Source organism: Lonchura striata, chromosome 23, assembly GCF_050655825.1.
Source record: "Lonchura striata isolate lonStrDom1 chromosome 23, ASM5065582v1, whole genome shotgun sequence".
Taxonomy (NCBI): Eukaryota; Metazoa; Chordata; class Aves; order Passeriformes; family Estrildidae; genus Lonchura; species Lonchura striata.
The window spans coordinates 607,049-630,443 of NC_140725.1; the positions used below are offsets into that span (position 1 = coordinate 607,049).

The 23,395-nt window shown below is 50.4% G+C and overlaps 1 protein-coding gene across 1 annotated transcript in view; it reads left to right on the forward strand.

The window, feature by feature from the left end:
• Nucleotides 1-1,739: 1,739 nt before the first annotated feature.
• WASF2 (WASP family member 2) overlaps nucleotides 1,740-23,395 on the forward strand; it is a 32,589-nt gene continuing 10,933 nt past the window's right edge. The window contains exons 1-3 of the mRNA XM_085559493.1: nucleotides 1,740-1,860; nucleotides 18,873-19,026; nucleotides 22,802-22,936. Of these exons, the coding sequence (XP_085415619.1) occupies nucleotides 18,897-19,026; nucleotides 22,802-22,936 (265 nt within the window). The 5' untranslated portion in view covers nucleotides 1,740-1,860; nucleotides 18,873-18,896. The remainder of the gene's footprint in view (nucleotides 1,861-18,872; nucleotides 19,027-22,801; nucleotides 22,937-23,395) is intronic.

Genomic DNA, 23,395 nt, shown 5'->3' on the forward strand with positions numbered 1-23,395 from the left:
GGGGGAAAGCGGCGCGGAAACCAGGCCAGAAATGGCCGTTTCAGTCTGTCTGTGTGTCCATCTGCCCAGCAGGATCCGGAGGGACCCGGCGGGCCCGGGCTGTGTCACAGGGCGGAGGAGGCGCGGACACGAGGGACGGGCGCGGCTCGCACCGGAGCGACCCCGGATGGCGGCTCTGCCAGCCCGGCTCCGGATCTGTTCTTCCTGCCGGGAGCGCCGGTGATTTACTCCCTGTGCTTTGCTTTAAAGCAGGAGCACAGAGCAGAGATGGATGTCTGTGCCAGTGCCCTTCATCCCGCTCCCTCTTCCCCATCAAGCCCACAGGCTTGGCTCGATCGTCAGGCAGGGAGGCAGGATTTAATATCCAGGTGCACCAGCAGAAACATGGCACGCCATGTGGGGGAATTGCTCATCAGATCTCTGCTGCTGCAGTTTCTGGAGGGTATTAGCATCACCGAGCACCAGCATGAGTTGCAGGATGCTGGCCCCATCCCTGGAAGTGTTCAGTGCCACACTGGACAGGGCTCACAGCGTCCTGGTCCAGTCAAAGGTGTCCCATGAGTTCTGAAATCCCTTCCAGCCCAAGCCACGCCAGGACTCTGCCTCTCTGCGGCGCTGGAACGGGGAAGAGGGCTGTAACGTGCTCGTGCTGCCATGTCCCTGTGGGACTGGGGTGCAGGACAATGCCCACCCAGCAGGGCCTGTCCCCGTGTCCCCAGCAGCGCGACTCCAGGCTCCTTTAATCCCTGACTCCTTCCCAGCCTCATCAAGCCATGGGGAGAAATCCAGGCGGGACCAAAGTCAGCATCACCCGGAGGGAGGATCCCCGCAGCCATCGCCCTGGGTGGCCAGCCAGGAGGGTGTGGGGCTGCCCCACGGCCCAGCTCGGGGATCCCCGTGATGGGAACCTGCTCTGGGGGCTGGGGGTCCTGGGACTGGCAGCGGCAGGCTCCGGTCTCGGCAGCACCCCAGCACTGTCCCTGTCACCTGCCCCTGCCATGCCCGCCTCTCCCCAAGGCCCCCGTCCCTCCAGCCCTTCTCCTGCAGGCCTGTCCCCGTACCCCGCACGCCTTGGCCCACAGCTCCCACCCCCGACCCCAGACCCCAAATCCCAGACCCCACATCCCAGCTCCCACACCCCACATCCCAGACCCCTTACCCCACACCCCAAAACCCATCTCCCCCACCCCACACCCCAAATCCCACACCCCACACTGCAGACCCCAGACCCCACACCCCAAATCCCACACCCCCCACCCCAATCCCCACGCCCCAGACCCCACCTCCCACCCGGGGCCGCCCCGCCCTGGTTTGACACCCCCGCTCCCCCAGGTGGAACCATAGAGGCGAAAGTCAACTCCAAAGCGGAGCTCTCCGGGCGAGGTGCGGAAGTGACAGAGACCCTTTTCCTCCAATGCTACTTGGAAGAATGTCAAGTTCTGGCTTTCATGAACAAACAAAAATAATTTTAAGATGTCGTAATTGTGACTGGAGGCGCGGTTCTCCCCTCTGCCCCTGTAAGCTGTGCCCCGGCCGCCCGGTGTTCCCCCCGTCTATCTCCCCTCATGGTACACTCCTCTGTCCTTACTCTCTTTGCGCGGCCGCCTTGGGTGCGGTTCTTCCGCTACGCCAGGGCCGTACGAAAGTGGCGTAGGACGGCTTTGATGGACAGCGAACGCAGCCAATGGCGCTGCAGCACCCGCGGGCAGGCAGCCAATGGCGCGGCGGTGCGGCGGCCGGGGGAGGCGGGGCTCGGGCCCGGCGGGGCAGGGAGGGGGAGCCCTGGAATGGCGGACGGGCGGGCCGGCCCGCCCTGCTGGTAGTGAGAGCCGGGGCGCGGAGGGGACAGCCGCGGACAGGGTGAGTGCCAGAGGGGCGAGCGGGCCTGCCCAGCCCCGCCGGGCCGTCGCTTCCCGGGAGAGACAGAGGCAGAGGCGCTGGAGTGGGCCGCAAGGCCCTTGCCAAATAGTGCACTATGGGGATGAGGCGGGCGGTGCTTCCTGCCACATTGTGAGCCTGGATCCTGGCGGGGTCTGGGGGCTCCGTCCCGCCCCGGGGCTCCGTCCCCGGCCTGGCACTCCCCAGCCCTCCCGGAGCCCGCGGTTTGGTGCGGGCTGTGTGCCCGGGCCGGGCCGGCCTTGGGGAATCGGGGCGCAGGGATGGGCTGGCCGTGGGTGCTCAGAGCCCTGGGGATGCTCAGAGTCCGGGGGGTGCTCAGGGCTGTCCCGGGGATGCTCAGGGCTGTCCCGGCGATGCTCAGAGCCCTAGGGATGCTCAGAGTCCGGGGGTGCTCAGGGCTGTCCCAGGGATGCTCAGAGCTGCCCTGGGGATGCTCAGAGTCCGGGGGGTGCTCAGAGCTGCTCCGGGGGATGTTCAGGGCTGCCCCGGGGATGCTCAGAGCTGCCCTGGGGATGCTCAGAGTCCGGGGGGTGCTCAGAGCTGCTCCGGGGGATGTTCAGGGCTGCCCCGGCGATGCTCAGAGCCCTGGGGATGCTCAGAGCCCTAGGGATGCTCAGAGCTGCCCCGGGGATGTTCAGGGCTGCCCCGGGGATGCTCAGGGCTGCCCCAGGTTGCTCGGGGGTGCCCCGGGGGGGCTCAGAGCCCCGTGCTGGCCCAAGGAAATGTCACCTGCAGGGCTCTGTCCAGGCCTGGCCGGTGCCTGCTGTCCTGGGGTTGTCCCGGAGGTCTGGCTCAGGGGGAGCGCTGGGGCACTCAGGAAACAACGGGGTGCTGCAGGGTGCCTCTGAGGGGGAGCAGAGGGGATCCCTCCCTTTGCAGGCATTTGCTGCCTGAGTTTGACATTGGGACTTGTGAAAACCTGTCTGTGTCTGTGCCCAGAGTCTGTCTGGGTGGCAGCTGGGTGCTCTCATTGGGGGACACCGCTGTGCCCTGCCTGTGTGCCAGCCTCACTCCTGGGTGCACCCCTCAATCCCTGGGAACACTTTTGGGTATGTGTGTCACCCCCTTGTCTATGAGCCATCCACAGCACATAAAATCCAGAGCTAATTTATGTGACCCCCTGTGGGTGCTGTAGCGTGCTTAGGGAAATGGGTTGGGGTTTTTTATTTTTCCTGGAAAAAGCTTGGGGGATGGCTGGATAGTTCGGGTTAGTGCACTGACCTCCCGGTGGCCTCAGACCGTATTTCTTCTGGAGAAGGAGTAAGTTTATAGGGAATATCCTTGTGCTTGTACCTCACCAGCGTTCAGGTTAGTGTTGGGGTTACTTTGGGATGCAGATAGTCTGGAGAAAGGTGAGGGTTGCATCTTCTCCCTGTTTGCTGTCACTTGACTTCAAGGACCTTCCTGTGGTGGGATTTTTTATTTCCCTGTCAGAATTTCACGTTTGGCCTTGCTGTTTTGCTTTCTTTAGAAGGAACAACAGAATTGGGCACTTCTCCATAGGTCAGAGCACTGGTGGGGCTGAGGGATGTGCTGATGCTGGGAGTTCAGCACTAGGAAGCACGGAAAGTCTTAAATCTTTCAGCACGGCAGATGTTGGTGGACATGAAATTCTGTTAATAATGCTTAAAAAGACTTGTGTTAAATACATGCAGACAGTCATAATTTATGGAGCCCTCTGTAACCCTCACACTTTTGTGTCCTTTCTGAAGACTCGTGAGAGGGAGAAGTTGAAATTAAAAGATGTTGGAAGCCAGCTGAGGGGTATAGATGTGCTTCCCTGAGACAAAACTGATGCGATAACGTTGCTTTTATAGAATCATGGAATGGTTTGGATTGGAAGGGACCTTAAAGAGTCCAATTCCACCCCTGCAACGGGCAGGGACAGCTTCCACAGCCCTGGGAAGTCCCGAGTCTTGCGTGCTCGGTCACATGAGGAAGGGCAGTAGTTATGTTTCCCATCATTTCCAGCGTCTGCAGAATCAGCTGCTGCTAAACAGGAATTTACACTGCCGGAATTTACACTGCGTTGCGACACTTTTCGTTCTGATTTGTCCCTTCCTGACCTTGAGTGGGCTTTGCCATAGAAACCAGCTCGTGGTTGAATCCCAAACTGAGTTAAAAACAAACCAGAGCCAACATCTCCCCACGAGAGCACAGCCAGCGTGCCCAGAGAGAGCCTTTGAATCCCCCTCCAGAGCCCGGCAGGAGCGTTACCCAGCAGCGGGGTGGGGCACACCACACACAAAGTTCTGGGCACTTTGGGGGTTTTATTTCTTCTTGAGGTTTGAGTGACAAAGCGTGACCTGAGCTTGCAAGAGCGGCCTGACAGTGATCTTGGCTCAAGCTGCAGTTGTCACTGTTATCCCTGGGTGTGTTGGTGATGCTGGGATCAGACTTTCTGGGATTTACCTTCCAAAGCCTTGATTTCTGCACCATTTAAAGCCTGGAGGAGTGGGTATAGCCACTCCCTTGTGGCCCACCTGACATGAGGTGAAGCCTTGCTGTGCCTTCTAAGAGTGGATTGTAAGAGGAAAAACTTAGAGGGTTGAACTCAGTGTAAACTTTCCCCTAAACTATATATTTTCCACTGGTTTTAAAAAGAACTGTGAATTTTTTTTTGTCTTGTCTGGTAATGAGATCAAAAACTAAATGTCCCAAATTCCATTATTTTAATTTAAGGAAATAAAACCGTTTTGATTGCTCCTGCCAGTGCAAAGCTGGTTTCCTGATGACTAATGTGACACACCACACAGAAATGGTATATTTTTGTGAGTTACAACTCAGAAGGTATTTGCAGACAGTGATTCATGACAAGGAATACAACCCTTCTGATCAGTCCCCACCCAGTTTCTCAACGTGCTTCGAATATATCTCATTCTTTAGGGCTGGTCTAGGAAAAGTTGATTTCATTCACCAATGTTAGATAATCACAGTGTGTGGGTGGAGGGGTTAAAACTTCAGTGATTGCCTCATGTGCATGAAGTTACAGCAACAAATCCCTTTCCCGGGTTTATTTTCTTATATTTTTGTGGTGATAGAAGAACAAAGGTTGGTAGGATTAATGTTTTTCAAAAATTCAGGTTTTCTCTGACAGATTGTAATAAAGAAGATTTCAGCAAGTGTTAAGACTTGGCTTTGAGCCTTCTAGATAATTTCTCTTGGTGCATTTTCTGGACTCAAAACGTTTAATAACTTTAGATGCAAGGTTTTGGGTTTGCCTCTCTTTGGTTTGATGATAATACTGCGCCCTTGGTCATTCAGCTGAGCAGAACACATTGCTCATGAGTCAGTCACTAACCAGGAAAGGGACTGAATAGTGATTGTGTTTGCATGTGCTGTGGATAAAGTTCCTGCTGTCCTCATGCAGAATGGGACACCAGGAAAAAACACTGCCAAAAGCTCCTTCTGAGGGTTCCAACAGCCACAACCGGCCCTGTCCGGTGGCTCAGCTCTGCCCTTGCTCCTTTGTACAGTTTCTATAACAAATGCACAGGAAACAACCCAAAAGTGACACACTGTGAAAACCCAGGAAGGCAAAATGCAGCTATTTTCCCAGCCTGTCTTCTGGTGTGTTACTGTTTTCAACAACACTCTGGCTGAAATGGGATCTGTAGTAAGAAATTTGTGTATTTGAGTGTTTATTCTCACTGTGCAAGGATAAATATTTGTGAGATCAGGGCCTTAGTTACCACAGATTAACATTTATTTAAATACTTTAGGTATTTATAAACACGGGATTAAAAAAGGCATGTAGCAATGGCTTCTGGGTAATAAGCAAATGACTGCTCAGAACAGAACCACCCTGGTGACATTTACTTCCTTTTGTATTTTTGCAACTCTGTGTAATAAAAAGATGTGTTGGTTCTTTTTTGAGGACACGAGGCAGATCAGGCTTCACTGTGGAGGGAGTGCTTGGCAGAAGGTGATCAGATTCAGGCCTAATTCTCACGTATATGACATTTCTTTTTCCATCTGAAGGTTTGCAGGATATTTTTTCCCCTGCCTGGGAGGCAGTAGGAGGGGAGCTCCCTTCCCAGAAGAACTTAAATGTGAACTTCCACATTATTTTCTCAAGCAAGCAGCGTGAGGTGTTAATCACATTCTCCATCCCAGCTCTTTCCCCACAGTAATGGGCCTGGGAAATAGTTCATCTAGATCCTACCCTAATTCCTGAAATTGCAGAAAGCTCTCTGGTGTTAGGTTGCTGCTGGAGAAGTGGTGGAGCTCAGATAATCTCAAGTATGCTTCTGCCAGGGGCTTTGATGAAGGAATTCAAAGCACCAGGAAGCTCGATGGATCTCTCACAAATGGGTCAGTGGTGATCTGCTCCGTTCCTTCAGTGCCTGCTCTGTCCACTCCTCTTCCAGTGCAGCATCCCAGAGCCTCTGTGGGGAGCAGAGGTGCTTTAAGGGATGCTGTGATACCGAGAGAGGAAGCAGGAGGTGCCCGTGAGGCAGCAGCAGTTGGCACTGGTTCTTGAGGGCTGAAGTTCTGCCTGGGAGGCTCTTGCTGTGTCACTGCTTCAGGTGAGCTGTTCCAGGTTGCTGGTGACTTGGTTATGAGGTTTGGGTTCTCCTGCATTACTGCTGGGAGCAGTGCACAGTCCAGAATGGGTCAGACACAGAGCCAGCCATTAAATGTGGTTTGTTCTCACTGCTGCTGTAAATCAAACCTAAACCATGAGTTATTAGTTTGCTTCCTACTGAAAGTGCTCCCTAAGAGCTGAGCACTTCTCTTGTGTTTGATCAAACCAGAAGAGTTTGGGTTGGAAGAGGCCTTAGAGCTCCTCTCATTGCTGTGCTGTGGGCACAGCTTCCACAGAAGAGGTTGCTCCAAGGCCTGTCTTGAAGATGCAGCCTGCAAACCCTGCTGGGAACGGGCTTGTTTTATGTGAATGGTGGCGGATTTATTTGAGCAGCTCCTTTGTGAAGCAAAGCCACACATAGATTTGAGATTGAAACCCCCTAATTGTGAAGAGGTAAAAGGTGTCTTTTCACCTAACGTACTAAGTATGGGATTTGCTGCCCCATGATCTCATGGATACACTGTTCAGATGAGTTAAGGAACTGATCAGAGCAGTTTAGGAAGTGAAACCCACCAAGAACAGTTAAATGGTAGTGTTTGCTTCCATGTGGTCTGAAGGTGCAATGGGGTGCTGCAGTAGGGAGAGCTCTGACTGTGCTGGCCTTATTCCTGTGCTCTTTTCTTGCTGCATTTGATGCCTGGCCATGATGGAGAGAGTACATGGGGTATCTGGAGTCTGGGTGATCCAGCGTGGCTGATCCAAAGTCCTGTGACTGGTCTTCTTCATTCACTGATCCAGAGCGACCTGCCTCTTCCATGCCTCCATTTCTCCCCACTCATCAAACTGGGCTAATGACTCTGACCTTTTGTTTGTAAAGCAAAAGGAAAAGGATCAACAAAATACTGGAGCTTATTTACTATCATTACTGAAATGATGAGCAATGCCACTTTGCAGCACTTCAAAGAGGCTGTGCTTGTAAGATGCTGGAAATCCCTTGAGAGAGAAAATGTTTCAGATGGAAAAAGAGGAGCAGGAGTATTCCTCACATTCTCATCTCCTAAGCGCACTCCCCTGCAAGGCATGGAGGCACTCTCCCCTCCAGCCCTCTCCACTTCCAGCTGGGCACTTTAAGATAGTGCTGACAAAATTCGCTGGTTTTGGTAAACTCCAAACTTGCTGGTGTCACTGCTCCAAGTTCTGCATAAATTGTTCCCATGCTGTGGGAGTTGTGCAAAGTACTCTTGCTGACCTATTGTATTACCACTAATAAGATTGAATGTGGTTTTAATTTCTCATTTCCTCTTTCTCTGGATGCCCTTTTCCTACTACTTAGAGTCTTACTTGAGGTCTCTCTATAGCAAAAGTCTCTTTCTGTCGCTCAAAGAATGAGCGATGCTTTGCTTTCAGAGCGCTCCGCACTGGAGGGCTTTAAGTGGCATTCAGAGGAGGCTATCAGCCACAATATCTGATGTATTGGTGTGGCTGCAGTTCATGCATGGAGTGCAAAAAATGGGATTTAATTGGGAGGGAGGGGGACTCGCGGCCTTGGCTGAATGGATGGGTGAAAGTTCCCCGACCACCCCTTAGCCCAGCAAATGGTTGAGTGCTTGCCAGAGCGGAAGCGAGTTCCCTTTCAGGCACCCTGCCTTTGTCACCATAAGAAAAAGCACACACGCACTCGTATGGGTTTGGCCTTGCAGCTGCAAAAAAACCCAACCAGGCGAGAGAGAACCATGCACACACCCAGATCCTGTTCTTTCAATACCAGCAGCTGCAGAGCCGGTGCTTTGCTGGAGGAAAGCACAGAGCTATAAACACAGCTTGTGGAAAACCTTTACCTTCTGTCTAGGGCAGCATGAAATCACTGGCCGCTTCCCTTCTGCAAGCTAAATTAAAAACGGCTGTAATTAACTTATACAAAATAGCCTTTTGGTTGCTATTGAGAATTCAATATTGTATCAAGGAGGTTACATCTAGGGGCTGGCTTCACATGAGAGGTTTCCATAAAGCAGCTTATTATAGACCTTGTGGTAAGCTTGGCTAGAAAGGCCTGCATCCTTAGCATCCCAAATATGGTCTAATCTCTCTTTTCCCAAAAAGATCAGTTCAATAAAGTGATTATTCCCCCTGTACTCCAATACCTGGTGTATTGCATCCAGCCCTGGGCCCCCAGCACAAAGAAATGGAGCTGCTGGACAGAGTCCAGAGGAGGCCATGGAGATGCTCTGAGGGCTGGAGCCAGGCTGGGAGAGCCGGGGGTGCTCACCTGGAAAAGAGAAGGCTCCAGGGGGACCTTAGAGCCCCTTCCAGTGCCTAAAGAGGCTCCAGGAGAGCTGGAGAGGGACAGGGGACAAGGGCCAGGAGGATGGTACAAGGGGGAATGGCTTCAAACTGATGGGCAGGTTTAGGTTAGATTTTGGGGAGAAATCCTTCCCTGTGAGGGTGGTGATGCTGTGGCACAGGCTGCCCAGAGCAGCCCCCATCTGTGAAAGTGCCCAAGGCCAGGCTGGACAGGGCTTGGAGCAACCTGGACTAGTGGAAAGTGTCCCTGCCCATGGCAGGGGGTGGAACGAGATGAGCTTTAAGACCCTTTCCAAGGCAAACCATTCTGGGATTTTATGGTTTCAAACACCCTTGAATAGGTTTGGATGGTCCAGAGCCTGCAGTTTGCACTGGGGATTACGTAAGGTGAGATCACTGCTGGGCTCAGAACATGCAAAATGGAAACAACTACAGTTTAAACTGAATATTTTTCTGCCTGTCCCAAGGAGATTTCACAGGCATCTGTCACCACAGCCAAGCTGAAACCTGACCCCACTCTGTCAGACCAGGGGGGTTGATCGAAACAGTGGGGCCTTGCTGGAGTCTGCTGGAAGGCTGCTCAGCCCCACTGGCTGCAGGGGTGGAGAAAGTGAGTCCAGGGATTGTCATGCTGTTGAGCAAAACCAGAGGACTGCTCCTCGCAGCTTCCTGCAGCCCTGCCTGCAAATCCCAAATGGCAGCCTGGGATCCTGGGCCGTGCCTGCGCCTTGCACAGATGGCTTGTGCACACACAAACGCTGCATTCAGCATTTCTGTGGGATCACCTCTGCACACTGCCGTGGGAGAGCAGGGTAATCCCAATGTGGAGCAGGCCCTTCTCCAGCAGCCCTGGTTCCTCTCCCCACCCTTGAACAGGACAAACCGTAGGTGTGGGGAAAAACTGCCTGGAAAATCCCAGATGCGTGGCGGGTTTTGGTACTGGTGTGATGGGATCCTGCCTGTTCTCCCGTGTTCACTGCAGTGCCCATCTTGCTGGGCTCCTGAGATCCCAAAAACACATTCAGGCTCTTCACATGGCATCGTTTATATATTTATTTTTTCCCTCCACAATGGAAAGCTTGTGTATTTGACTTTATTAAGATCCTGTTTATAAACCGTTTTGACTTAGATGCTCATGGTTGTTCTCTTGGTTTTTTGTGACTAAAATCCCTGCAGATACAACACTTCTGGGAAATATCAGGGAGTCAATGTCCTTTTTTTTTTTTCTCTTCCTTCGTGTCAAAGGTTGACTTAAAATATTAATGCTGCAAAGATTCATTTAAGATATTAAAACTGTTCAGGCAAGAATACATGTATATATTGTAATTACTTCCTTTTTCTTACAATTAAAGTAATTGGATTATATTTAATGAGCTATTTACATTTAATAATTAAGAAAAGACTTATCTTTCCAGTATTCCCCAAGTGCAGCAGAAGGGTGGGGGCACTCAGAGCTGTGATATAATTATCTAGGCGTGAGTTGAAACTGAAAGAGCAGTTGAGCCCTATAGAAAACACTTGGAACCGGTTTGTTCCTACTCTTTCATTAATCAAAATAGTTTAGTGTGTGGCAAAGAAGGGAAGGCTGAGCTTAGCTGCAAATGAGACAGAGTTTATCTGCTGAAAAGGAAGGTTAAAATATGCTCGAACTTAACGAATAAGTCATTTAGGGGGAAAAAAGCACACCCTGTCTTTCCATATTAATTACCGAGCGCTGCCCAGGAATGGGAATGCGCTGCTGTATTGTGAGCCGGGCTTTGTTAGCGCGGCAGGCACAAGCCTGTGCTCTGGCTGGGAGCTGCTGGGCAGGGAGGGAGCAGGGGCGCTGTGCTCGTTAGCGGGGCTGCGGGATGTGGGGTATGGGATGTGGGGTACGGGGTGTGGGATGTGGGGTACGGGATGTGGGGTACGGGGTGCGGGACGTGGGATGTGAGATGTGGGGTACGGGATGCGGGATGTGGGATGTGGGGTGTGGGATGTGGGGTGCGGAGTGTGGGGTACGGGATGTGGGCTGCGGGGTATGGGATGCAGGGTGCGGGATGCTGCCTCTTCTAGTCAAGAGCTTCGGAGTGAATTCAGCGCTGCTGCTGACTGTGAGGCTTGGGAAATTCTGTGGTGACCTCCAGTGCTGCCTCCAGCTCTGGGGCGCTCAGCACAGGAAGGATGGGTGTCTCCTGGAGTGAGTCCAGGGATGCTCTGAGGGCTGGAGCCCCTCTACTCTGGGGACAGGCTGGGAGAACTGGGAATGTGCGGCCTGGAGGAAGCCCCAGGGAGACCTTAAAGCCCTTTCCAGTGCCTAAAGGGGCTCCAAGAGAGCTGAAGGGGGACATCGGGCAAGGGGCAGTGGCTTCCCACTGCCAAGGGCAGGGTTAGCTGGGAAACTGGGAAGGAATCTTTCCCCGTCAGGGTGGGGAGGCCCTGGCACAGGTGCCCAGAGAGATGTGGCTGCCCCTGGATCCCTGGCAGTGCCCAAAGCCAGGCTGGACGGGGCTTGGAGCAGCCTGGGACAGTGGGAGATGCCCCTGCCCATGGCAGGGAGTTGGATGGGATGGGCATTAAGGTCCTTTCCAACCCGTACCATTCCAGGATCGTGGGATTCTAGGACTGAAACCTGCCCAGGCCTCTCCCTACATACTTCTGAAATGTTTTAGAACCTATTGTGTGCTTTCAATACCCAAGTACACCAAAGCTGCCTGTTGATTGACGCTTGTGATGCCACTCTGTGTTGTCACTGACCTTGTATCCTTGCCCAAAATATTCACAGGTTTAGTAGAGAGCATTCTGCTCCCTTTGCTGCTCCTGTTTCCTAGGAAGCAACAAAGCCAGAGCTCTCGTGGCGCTGAAGGAGTCCTGCCTCTCTCTCCTGATGTATACCCTCACAGCAAAGACCTTGAAACCTTTCTCTTCTGGAGCTTTAATTCCTGTTTAATCAATAGTTCTATATTCTGAGAATCAAATCCCTGTGACAGCTCTCTTTAATTGAGCTAAACTGCCTTTCTCTTGTCACGTCTCTTCTAGAGTTTTATTTAAATGCATTTGTTCTGCCTCTATCCTAGTCAGGTATTGATAGGAACACCAGGTGACCCTCTTTGTTTAACTTGTTTTTCAGCTAAATGAATGGAAACATTAATTAGTGCAATGGTTTGTTTCTTAGGAATTAAAAAATAAAAGTCTAGGTCAAACTGCTGGCTCTATTAGCACTCCAACAGAAGCTAGGAGGATCTGTATGTTCCCCATTAGTGACACCCCCATCCTTCCACCCCCAGACAGATTTCTGACAACAGCTCTGAGCGAGTCCCTCTCCAGGAGAGCAGCCTGGTATTTATTCCAGCAAGATCATCTTCAGCAAAGCTGATAACAAAAAGTTTAAAAGGAAGAGCCAAATTTTCAGTCACACCTGTGCAATCCCCTTGAGGGCAGTAAATGATGATGATAATGCATGAGCCAGACAAAAAAACCCGCAGAAAATGGCTTTCTGAGCCTCTTTTGCATTTTTCAGAGCCAGCAGACTGGAGGGGGGGGGGGGAAGGCAGGGGAGGGAAAAAAAAGGTTTATTTTTACTCTGGGATTGGAGCGGGCTGGATGCTCGGTGTGTCAAGGACTGCACGCTGAACCATCCTGGCCACGCTGCGGGAGCAGGGCGGACGTTCCCACTGTCGGAACAGGGCTGTGGAAAAGGGCAGCGCTGCTCTTGCCCCACGATGTTGCCCAAACATCCTCTTTCATAACACTGGCAGATCAGGCCTGCAGAGTTCTCCACTTGGTGACTGAAGTGCTTTATGAGTACACAGAGGGGTTGCGGATGTGGATTTTTGTGATCAGCTAAGTGTGTTCTCCCAAAGGTTCTGGATTTTCAGTAGATCCTGCTTCAGGAGAGCTTGTGTGTGGTGATGGGTGAAAACACAGCGTGTGCTTCCCGTCCCACCGGCTGCTGAGAGATGGTGGGCAATGTTTTCCGCTGCGCCCAGGGGGGATTTTACCCGTCCATCTCCCCCGTGGTTTTTTGGGAGAATAGACCACTGTGAAAGGAAGCAGCCCTGCAGCTGCCCTTCACTGCTGACTCCTGCTCAGCTGCTGGCAGGCTGGGCTGGTAATGACAGATGAGCCTGTGATGCATTTTTGGGAATGAATACTTGTTACAGCTGGCGGGATGGAGTAGTTTGTGGCATCACATGGCAGTTTGCTCTATAATTTTGCTCCCTATTGCTCGGATGCAGCACTGATTGCTGGGTCTCTCTCAGAGCGTGGAACTGGAGCATTTCTGATTGCCGCATCCCACTTCTCTGTGGCTGCATTGTGAGCTTGGATATAGCCCTGAGCACTCAGCAGAGCCTTCTGCTGATTTTTTCCCCCCTCAGTTCTCCCTGTGTGTGTGTGTGTGTGTGTGTGGCTGCTGCTTCCCTTTCTGCAAGTCTTTTGGGGTTACATAAAAGCCAGTCTCTTTCTGGCCATTACAGCTACATGGGGGAGTAGTTACTGCTGAGAGAAGCTTGAAATTTGAAGCAGAGTTGTCACAGACATTAGAAAGAACAGTCGGTCTGCGTTGGCAAGCTACTGAGTTAAGTCTTATTTCATACTGATGGGAATTTCAGATCTGATTATCTCCTTTCCCCCTCATTCCCAGACCTGCTGGTGTGCCTAGTCCCCTGATGGGCACTCCTAGAGGCGGCTCTCCAAAGAGCTTAGCTGAAGGCTTGGTCTCCTTGACTGTGCTGCCTGTTTGTGTCCGGGCGGAGGATTTTGTAAGCCCTGCTGAGGGTAGGGTGCTTGGTCACCCTGACGTACTTGGAAATCAAACCTAAATTCCCATCCCTTTCCCAAAAAAAGCGCTCTGCCCTCCTTAGGTGCTTTGTGCTACACCAGACACTATGACAGATGATCTCACTGCTGGGGTCCAGATTTATTTGCAGATGGTCCCTGATCTAAGAGGTTGTGTGTCACATTGAGCGGGGAATTACCCAGGTGACTCCCAGTAACGCTATGCTAACTGGTCAAATACCAGTGAGGAGAACCTTGCCAGATCTCTCCCTCCACCTCACCTGTTATTTACAGCTTTTTGTGTGTGTTGCATCCGCAGGGCTCGCCTTGGAGTCTTGCCTGCCTTCTCCTCTGCACCACCACAGTGACTGTGCTATCTGCCTGCTCTACAAAAAAAAAAACCAAAACCAGGTCTGGTTCCTCTCTTGCTGTGCAGAGCTGTTTCTGCTGTGCTCCAAACCACTTTCTAAGGAGTATTTGCTCTGAGTTGCTGTTTTCAGTTGACAGAACTCACCTTGGAAAGCAAATACTCGATGCTAAAACATCCCAGTGTTGCTTCTCAATAGTTGTAATCAAAGTCTGTCTCCTTTATTGTTCCTAGCAATTGTTCAATTTTACTGTGCCAGCCCTATTTATTAAAAATAGTCAATAAGACCCAGCTTTGTGCGAGGGGTTTATGGACTGGCAGTTCTTGTTTGAAACAAACCAATTGTACTTGATTCTAATCCAGAACTGGGATTCCTGAGTGATCTGCTGCAGCAGAGCTCATGGGGAGAGCGGTCGATGGCTTGCTGATAAGAAATCTTGGAGCAGCACGCTTATCTTGGATTTACCTCAGCTTTGCTTAAAGTGCTGGATTCGGAAAGGCAAGACTTGCAAGTCACACATTTTTCCCACTTTTTGAGCCTGTGTTGGGCCATGCTTGTTCCCCATTGCCCAAGAGTATTTACAGAGCTAATTGCCAAAGTCAGAATCCTGTTAAAAGCTGGTGGGCAGGATATTCAAGGTGGGGTCTTTTTGTGGCAGGAGCAGAGTGTCAGCTCTGCAGCCATGGGAAGAAGCTCTACTCATGGATCCTGCCTTCTTGGAAAAGCATGAGGTGTCCAAGACCACGATGTGTGCAGTGAGAAAGGACAGGAGTTGTTGGGAAGGGTGATGGGGAGCAAAAACCTAATGAATCCTGGAAACAAGGTGCCAGTTGAGGCTGGAAGATCAGGAGGAATGTAGGAGCAGTGAATTCAGCTTCCAGGGCTTTTTCATGCTCGGCAAACTTTTTTCTGGGCTGGAGCAGGCCAGGGCTCGGCAGAGCCTGCATAAGCATTTTGGGAGAGGGGAAATTATGAGGCATCCTGGCAATGCCCGGCTGTAGGTGGGGCAGCAAGGGGAAAGGAGCTGCGGGGCGAAGAGCTGGGCCTTTTCAGATGGTTTGGCTTTTAGTCACTGCCCTCACAACATCACCCAGGCTCTTGGAGCCTCCTGTGATTCAAGTCATAACTTGGAGGCTTCAGAGGAAGTGCTTGGGAGCAGGTAGGAAGAGTTTGGTTCAAGTGGGAGAGGAAAGTAATTTGTTTCTATGTTTTTAAGAAGGTGTGAAGCACAGTGGTTGGGAGGATGAGTCTTTTGAATGTGGATTGATGCAGCAGGGTTTGTGGATTTTCCTTAGGGCTCTTCCAGCCAGCAGAGATCACTGAAATTCTTTCCTCTCGCTGTGTTTCAATTTGATGCCTTTCTTTGTTTTCCATATTCATTAGAAATCTGTTGCAGGGTTTCCTGTTTCTAGAGGCAGTTAGTTTCCTTTTACTTCTAACATACTTGATCTCCTCTCCTGTTACACTGGGATCAGGACAGCTCCTCTGTGCCCATGTCATTCTTGCAGCTTCTTTAAAAACAGAGTCTGCACCCCAAAACTCTACACTCCCGAAAGAAATCTAATCTCCAGCTTTCATAAGCAAATAGAAATGCTAATCTTTGCCCCAAAGATAAGGATTTTTGGCCTTGCAATTTATTTAAGTTGCATCTGAATGGTAGGATTTAGTTATAATATATGGTCTGTGGTCATTGTGTGACAGTGACTAATGCTTGATGACCAGGCTGGCCGGCCGGGGTGCAATTCTGCTGTGCTGTCATGCCCTGAGCATGGAAAGTGAAGTGGTTCTGGATGGCCCGTGCTTGGCACTGTGCTGTCAGTCACCTCCTTAATGACTCTTTTAAAGAATAAGAGCATGAGCCTCCCAGAAAGCTTTTTTAGCTCTGTCCCTTCTTTTATTTACGGTGTCTCCTCCCTCCCTGCCTCCAGCTCATGTCTTGTGCTGCCTCCAGGGTTTTGCTTCCTCTTCCCCCTTCCCCCTTTGCTCTCATACCTTGCCCCTTCACCACACCTGGTTTTCTACCCTACCTGACCATACACCACAAATACACCACTTATTTTGAAATACGCCACTTATTTTCCAGTCCACATTATTAATCTTTGTCCCACCTACTCATGAGGCATGAAGGTTTTACAGGAGTCCATTAGTTGTTATCTCTATCCCTACCCTCCAAACACTCCAGGAAAATGCAGGGTCTTAACAGTCTTCTTGTAGGGACATCACCCACTCTTTTTGCAGGTCCCAGATTTCCTTCGTAAAACCTTGAAGCTCCTCATCCTTCTGCTCAGAAGAGAGGAATTTTTGCTGTAAAATGCCTCTTACCCAAAAGCTGCTGGGAGAACAGGATGGGTGTCCACAGCCCGTCCTGCCCTTCTTGCCTTGATCATCTGTGATGCTCCACGGGGTAATTTAATCCCTTTGTTTGCTGGATCCTGGCTGGGTTGAGGGCAGCAGAGCTGTCCCCACGGCCTTGGGAAGCACTGCTGTGATCAGGAGGACAGAACTCTCCTTCTGCAGTGGAGTGTGGCTGGGAGGGTGGGGGTGGCTGGCAGGATGAGCTGGGCTATAAAGGGAGCCTTTTTCTTAGCCTTTATCTCTGCTGTCTTGCGCCAGTGAAAATTTGTGCTGTACATGTGCTCTGTCTTAGTTTTTCTTTTAAGAAAAGCAGTTTTCACCACTATTCCTTGCCTTTACTTTCAAAACATACTTTGAAGGCAAACACTTTTGGGGTGTCTCTATACAGGCAATGTATTCAAAGCCTTTTTTTTTTTTTTTTTTTTTTTTTTGTATTGGAGGCACTGCTACCATTTTCTGCCTTGTTTTCCCCATCTTTGCAGAGATCAGTGTTGCCTGTATTTATCCAACCATGCTACCCATCATCTTGGGTTTTTTTTTGTCTCCTTTTATACAGACTGCTCACATCTCATCCCCCACTTCCAGGCTTATTTTTCCTGTTGCTGTTTTCCCTCTGTCTGTCCTCCACCTTGGAAGGTTTCCAGCCAGGCTGTCCAGTCCAGCTCTGCAGATCCCACCGTTTGTGCTCCTGGCCAAGCCCTGGGGAAGCACAGGGGAGAAGCTGGATGCAGGCAGCCTGCAAATGCTGCCTTGTTTATGAGAGCTGCTTGTTGGTGCAGACTGCAGTCTGGGGGGAGCTGGGAAAGTTTGTCTGGCATGAAGCACTAAAGCTGACAAAAGATTGTAGGGCTTGGGCTGGAATCGATAAACCACGGGGTGTTGGGAAGGGAAGGTCAGAGCCCTTCCTTAGTTCACCCTGTTCTTTAAATATCCCAGCAGTTACTGATGGCTGCAGTGGACACGGGGAAAAACAACACGGACTCGATCCTTAGAGGGTCTTGCTTTCATTTATTTGGATGCAGATCTGGCTCCCCTGTTCAATAAGGTGTTCGCTTTTGGGAACCCTGTCTGTGCAGCCTGCTCTCGTGGCAGGAGGTTGGAACAGGAGGAGCTCTAAGGTCCCTTCCAACCCAAACCATCCTGGCATTCTGAGGTGCTGTGAAATCCCTCACATAGAGGCGTTGCAAAATGGCAGCAACCTACATCTGCTTGTCTGGGAGATATCCCAGCGCCCGGTGCTGCGGCTCTTGAACTCCTCTGCCTTAATGGGTCAAATTTAGCAATTCAAAATCTGGCTTCTGAGGTAATTAGGAGGGATAATGCCCACTTCTTCCTCTTAACACCCTGATAGAAAAGCATCCAGGAAGGACTCCTGGACCTCAAAGATAAGCTGCCAGCTGCCACAGAGACTATCAAAGGGTGGCTCAAAGTCAAGAGCAAACAGCTGATTTTTTATGGTTCTTGGGTTTTTGCTGGTGGTGACAGGAAGCCATGTTCCCCAAGCTGTTCGCTTCCTGTTTTATTTTTACATCCAGCCCAAGCAGATCCGCATGCCTATCACATGGGAGCTGCCTGCTTCTCTTGGGTTGTTCCTCAGCTGACCTAGAAAAGTGATTCTTTCCCCTTCTAAATTAATCAAGAACTTGGGATGTATTTGTTTTCACTTAGTCCTAAAGATTTCAGGCATATATGATGCTCCTTCTAGTGAGCTGGTCACGCAGGTTTCCTTCTCCCTCTTGGAGCTGGACGATCTGGGAGGGAGCTGTTTGATGCTTAAACATTTGGGCCTGTTAGCAAAGGACATTTTTGTTAGTTCAAGACACTGACCTGCACATAAAAGTGTCCAAAGCTTAACTTCCAGACACTTAGGTTTTCTCCAGGTTTTTTATGTTATTAGTTTTTTAAAGAATTGGAAGTTTGTCCTGCCTGTTGTACAATCAGTCCTGACTTGCCTCTGAGCACACTCCAGTCCTGCATCCTGATTAGAGCTCCCTCAACCTTTAACTGCTCTAGCAGGAAAACAATGGTCCAGTGTAAACCTCATCCCCGGGGGATTTCCCAAGGGAAGAGGGGTGCAGCCTGCAGGATAAGGAACAGTCACCAGAAAGTTTCCTGGTCAGCTGCAAGCGCTTCCTGTTGTTCCAGGAGAGCCCCGTGTGCTGCTCCAGGAGGGAGGCACCACGTGTGCTTTGGCGTGCTGGGAGAAGCCTGTTTTGTTCTTTCTTTTTTTGTGTAATAACATCTCCTGTCCTCATCTCCACGGTTTAAGCAACTATTGATTGCAAGTTGGAAATGTTTCCGAAGAGGAGCTCGTAAGAGCTGTGCCAGGCGCTGTGTGAGCGCGGGAGGCAGGAGGCCTGTCCAGGCTGCGGGTGGGTAGGGAGGGACCAGCGGCTGCGGCAGTGTGGGCGAAGATGTGGAGTTCTCCATCTCTGCCTCTGTACCTGGGCTGGTGGGGCTCTGCTGCCACTGCAAGTCAGAGAACAGGAGGATCTTTATTTCTGATGAACCAGTTTTCTCAGGGTGGGGAGCAAGGGAAAGAAGGCTTATAAGTAAAGCCGTTTGAGAGCAGGAAAAACGAACACCATGGCTCTGGTGTGCCTGGAATTTGCGGTTGAGTAATCCTTTCCTGTTTCTTTTTTGGGTTGTTTTTCATCTTTCAGAACAGTGCCTGAAGCAGGTCCACCATGCCGTTAGTAACGAGGAACATTGAGCCAAGGCACCTGTGCCGTCAGACGTTGCCTAGCGTTCCGAGCGAGCTGGAATGCGTGACCAACATCACCCTGGCAAATGTCATTCGACAGCTGGGCAGCCTGAGTGAGTACCATGGCGAGCCTGCGCGTTGCCCTCAGGAGTCGCTACTGCTCTTTATTTAGCTCCCTTTCTACTCTCGTGTTCCTATTTCTCCCCCATCTGCCTTCCCTGGGTAATGCTAAAATGTTTTCCTAAAGAAATCTGATGCTAATTTCATATCCCTGGTCCCACTGCCTTCCTATCTAAGAGAAAATGGGGAGGGGGGTGTGTGTATGTGTGTGTGCATGTGAGAGGCTGCAGTGCAACTGCAGATGGAAGGATGGAGCACAACTCAGGCTTGTAAAATGGGAGGCTCTTGGAGCAGGCAGGATCTTATGTCAGAGAACGTGCCTGTAATTGCATGCGCTACTAAATGGAGCTTGACTCCGTTGAATCTACACCATGTCAGTAGTCTTATTTTTGATGAAAGATAATTAAAGCCCCCACGCAGAAGCTCCAGTTTGCCCCTGCTGCTGTTTGTTGCGTTGTGAGACCCAAAGACCTGTCTGAGCCAAGTGGTGCCTCCAGAGCGTCGGTGGTTTGGTGCTGCTCACTCAAATGGCAGCGTGAGCTGGAGCGATGCCTGGCTCAGCTCTCCAGTGGGCTGACCTGTAGCCTTGGAAGAGCTGGAGGGAGAACACAGGAAGAACACAGGCCTACATGCCATAGAAGAAACGAAGAGTTAATTGTGGTCTCTCCGGGATGACTCCATACTCTGTTGAAATGCTCTGGGTTCTGATTAACCACCTTTGTCCTTGAAGTGAGACTTTGATAATCAAATTAATCTATTGTTTAGCTTCTCTGGGGTGTTTGCAAGCCCTTCTGCTTGCTCTGCAAAGCAAGCCCTTGTCTTCCGCCATGTGGCAGGCAAAGTTTGGGTGCAGCCTCTTTCCAGCAGTGCAAACCGTGGCTGTCACTGAAATCTGGGCCCGTGTTTGCTGCCAGTCGGTGTCACATTCTGTTGGGTTGGAGAAATGTCACTGCACAGGCGAGACCAGGCTCTCTGCTCACGTTCAACTGGCCCTCATTGTTCATTTGTTAGGTCTGGTAGCCAAGATGGTTGTGGAGTGTGAATGAAATCCATCTCGTGCATGTGAAATGGTGAGGAAGGAGTCAGTAAAGCTGTGCAAAGCCCAGCTGCGGGGAAGGCTCATCCGTGTTCAGAGACACGCTCTGGGTTAGCGTGACAGCCCCAGCCAGATCCCACAGGTTTAGACCTTCTTTGCACAGATACTCAAAGCTGCTCTGCTTCTGGAGCGCTGGGAGCCAAACCACAGCCTGGTTTCTTCTTCGGAAAGGTGCCCTGGGAGATTGGATTTGGGAATGTGGGGAGAAGGTGTGAGCTGCTGGAGCAGTCACAGGTACCTGGGGGGGAAACTGAGGAGAGGTGCCTCCTGCTGACATTTGGTATGAGAGCAGGGCCGGTGGGAGGGAAATGCTGAGCACCACCCACTTCCCCAGGGTCAGCAGTATTTAAATAAAGCAATGCTTAGACTACGCTTGCACCCAAATGACCAAACTCCTGCCCCCACCCTTTCCTCTCTCCAAAAAACAAATTCTCGCTCTCCTTGTACCTTGACTATTACAGGAACGTAGAGCAAGTTCAGTAGGCTGTGACAGCCCTGTCAAGTGAATAATCAGCCATGCCTGGTGCACCACAGTCTCTTTACAAAGATGCAAACATAAATCTTGTCAAACTTTCATATTCCAGTGAGTTTACCCTTCGTTACTATCGCAGCTGGGAGCACTTTGTATAAGTCGACTGTGCGGTTTTGTGTGATTTTACAGAATCCACAAGCTAAAGATGGAAGGACCTATTAAATCATGCCGTCTGTCTTCCTGCCAGTGCATGACAAAGATAATTCTGATTGTAAGCTGCACTTTTGCAGTCAAAGTAACTAAACTAAAAAATTAATCTCCGTCTTACCCCATTTAAAAGTGTTTGTGAAGCTCAGGCAATGTATGAGATGCTGGGTGATAGCTCCAGGTACACTTACACAGGCAAGTGAACACAGACCATCTCTTCTTCTCTCTTCAGGGTCAAAATCAGTATAGAAAATGCTGCTAATATATTATTTTATACTTGAAATATACTTTGCAAACCAAAGACTTAATTTTCCCCTAGTGTTTGTTGCAGTTCCTTGTAAAATTCAGAAACGTTTTTCTCTTCTTGTGAAAGTACAAACAAAATTACAACTTTTCAGCATTTTGAGCATTTTCTCACAGATAAATTTTTACTCTCTTTGGTCAAATAGGAGAGCTGGTCTGTGCTGGTATGAAAATGGAGATTGCTTCACGAAACATGGTTACAATGAGAGCTAGCTGGCCCTTAGATCTCCAAACATGAAATCCTTCTTATGAGTTTGGGTTTGTTAATTGAGCATATATGGAGTCTGCATTGTCTAGGAGGGTGGAAGGAAGAGGTCAGTTGAAGTTAACCTTCAGCATTTGATTTCTACAAACACTTGGACCTGGCATTGCCACCAAAAGGGGTGGAGAAGGTTGAATTTTAACCTGGCTTGTTCCCCGTGCTTGGCAGTGTAAGGAGATCTCCTGGGAGCAGGAACAAGGAGTTGATATGTCAAGTTAGATAGCTGGGAGTGTTTGTGCAGCTGGGCTTTGGGGGATGCCCTCGCCTTGCCTTGTGCAAGGGGTGCTTTGTCTCTCTGACTCTGTAGACAACCATGTTTTCCAAAATTGCTGTTGGAATTAGACTTCCAACTGGTTTTTCTTTCCTGAATGTTGGAGAGGATCTTTAGGAGTAACAGATTCCAGAACAAACTGTTGACCATATGATGATGCACTTCAAAACCAGACTGCTTATTGGGAGCAGCCTTGTACTCAGCAGCCGTGGCTGGAAATGTTTCCCATCAGTGGGAACACCACGGGCCCATGTCTGCGGTCGGTGCCAAGTCTGCTCAGTGGTGGGGCTCCCTGTCTTGGGATGTGCCTGGGAGCAGAACAAAGAAACAGGACTCAGTGAAAGTTCATGGGTTTCTTCTATGTCTCCCACCTCTGTCTACCTGTCTCTTGTAGGCCATGTTCTTGTTGCTCCTGTAGGTGATGCAGCTCCTGATCTGAGCCCCGGGCGCTCTCATGGCCCAAACCATGGATGCTGCTTGTCATGGCAGCTCACTGGGTAGTCCAAGGTGTTCCAGAGAGAATGTCCCCAACTGAGAAGTTCCCCTTTGGTTATGATTTAGAATCAATGTGAATGCATCAATTTTTCAGACACTGCCACCTGAAGGAACAGCAGGGTCAGTGCTGTCAGCTGTGGTTTCAGCTCCAGCTTTGGGATCCAGGACTGGGTCTGCTCTCTGCTTCCAGAGTACTTTGAGCTTGTAAATGTGTGCCAGCTCCCCTGGAGGCAGGCCTGCTGGAGACTGAGAGCCTTTGAGATTCTCCAGAGCAATAAAAATCTAACTATATTTCCTTGTCTAATAAACAGAACAGCAAAGAATCTTACAGGACCTTCAGATCCATCCACATTCAGACCAGTGTAGTGTTGTCAGCCCTCTTTAGTTTGTTACTTTAATAGACTTTAAAGTGTGTCTCAATTGTTTCCTTATTGCTTGAAGATCCCTTGGAAATGTCAGGTTTTGGTGGAACAAAGCACTTTCTTCCAGGTTGTTAAACTCAGCCCTGACAAACTTGAAAAGAAGAGTGGTTCTTCTTTTCTTTCCTTCTTTCTTTCTTGCTTTCTTGCTTTCTTGCTTTCTTTCTTCATGAAAACAAGTTGGGAGACTGAGTATGGTCTGATGTGGTTCATAAGGGTAATGTGGACACTTTAATATTGCAGGTAAATCTGCAGAAGACATATTTGGAGAGTTGTTTACTCAAGCCAACACCTTTGCCTCTCGGGTGAGCATTCTCGTCGAGAGAGTTGACCGCCTGCAAGTCAAAGTCACTCAGCTGGATCCCAAAGAGGAGGAAGGTAATGGAGTGGAGCACAGGCTGAGCATGGTGAAGGTTCTCGTTGAGTCAGCGTGGTTGGTTCAGCACCGTAAACCCAGCCTGACACTGCCATGGGTGTTGGAATGTGCTCTCTGGAGCTGAGAGGGACTGCTTCCCTGCCTCCCAGTAGAGCACTTGGACAGCTGTTTTGGCTTTGCTCTTCAGTGACTCTCCATGTGGGAACTCGCTCTCGGCAGTTGGGTGGCAGTGGATGAATTGCTTGAACTTGGGCACAGGGGTTCCAAAGCCCGTGGGCCACTCGAGGGAGAGCTGTGTTGATGGAGCAGCAGATCTTGGCAGCACGCTGGAGATTGGATGGGTTTCCCAAGGGATCTCTGGGAAAAGGAACCTGACCTTGAGAACTGCAAAGCATGCCAAGAACTCCAACTGAAATCAGATGTTCACTGCTTGGGCTTCAGTATAACTGGCCTGGGTCAAG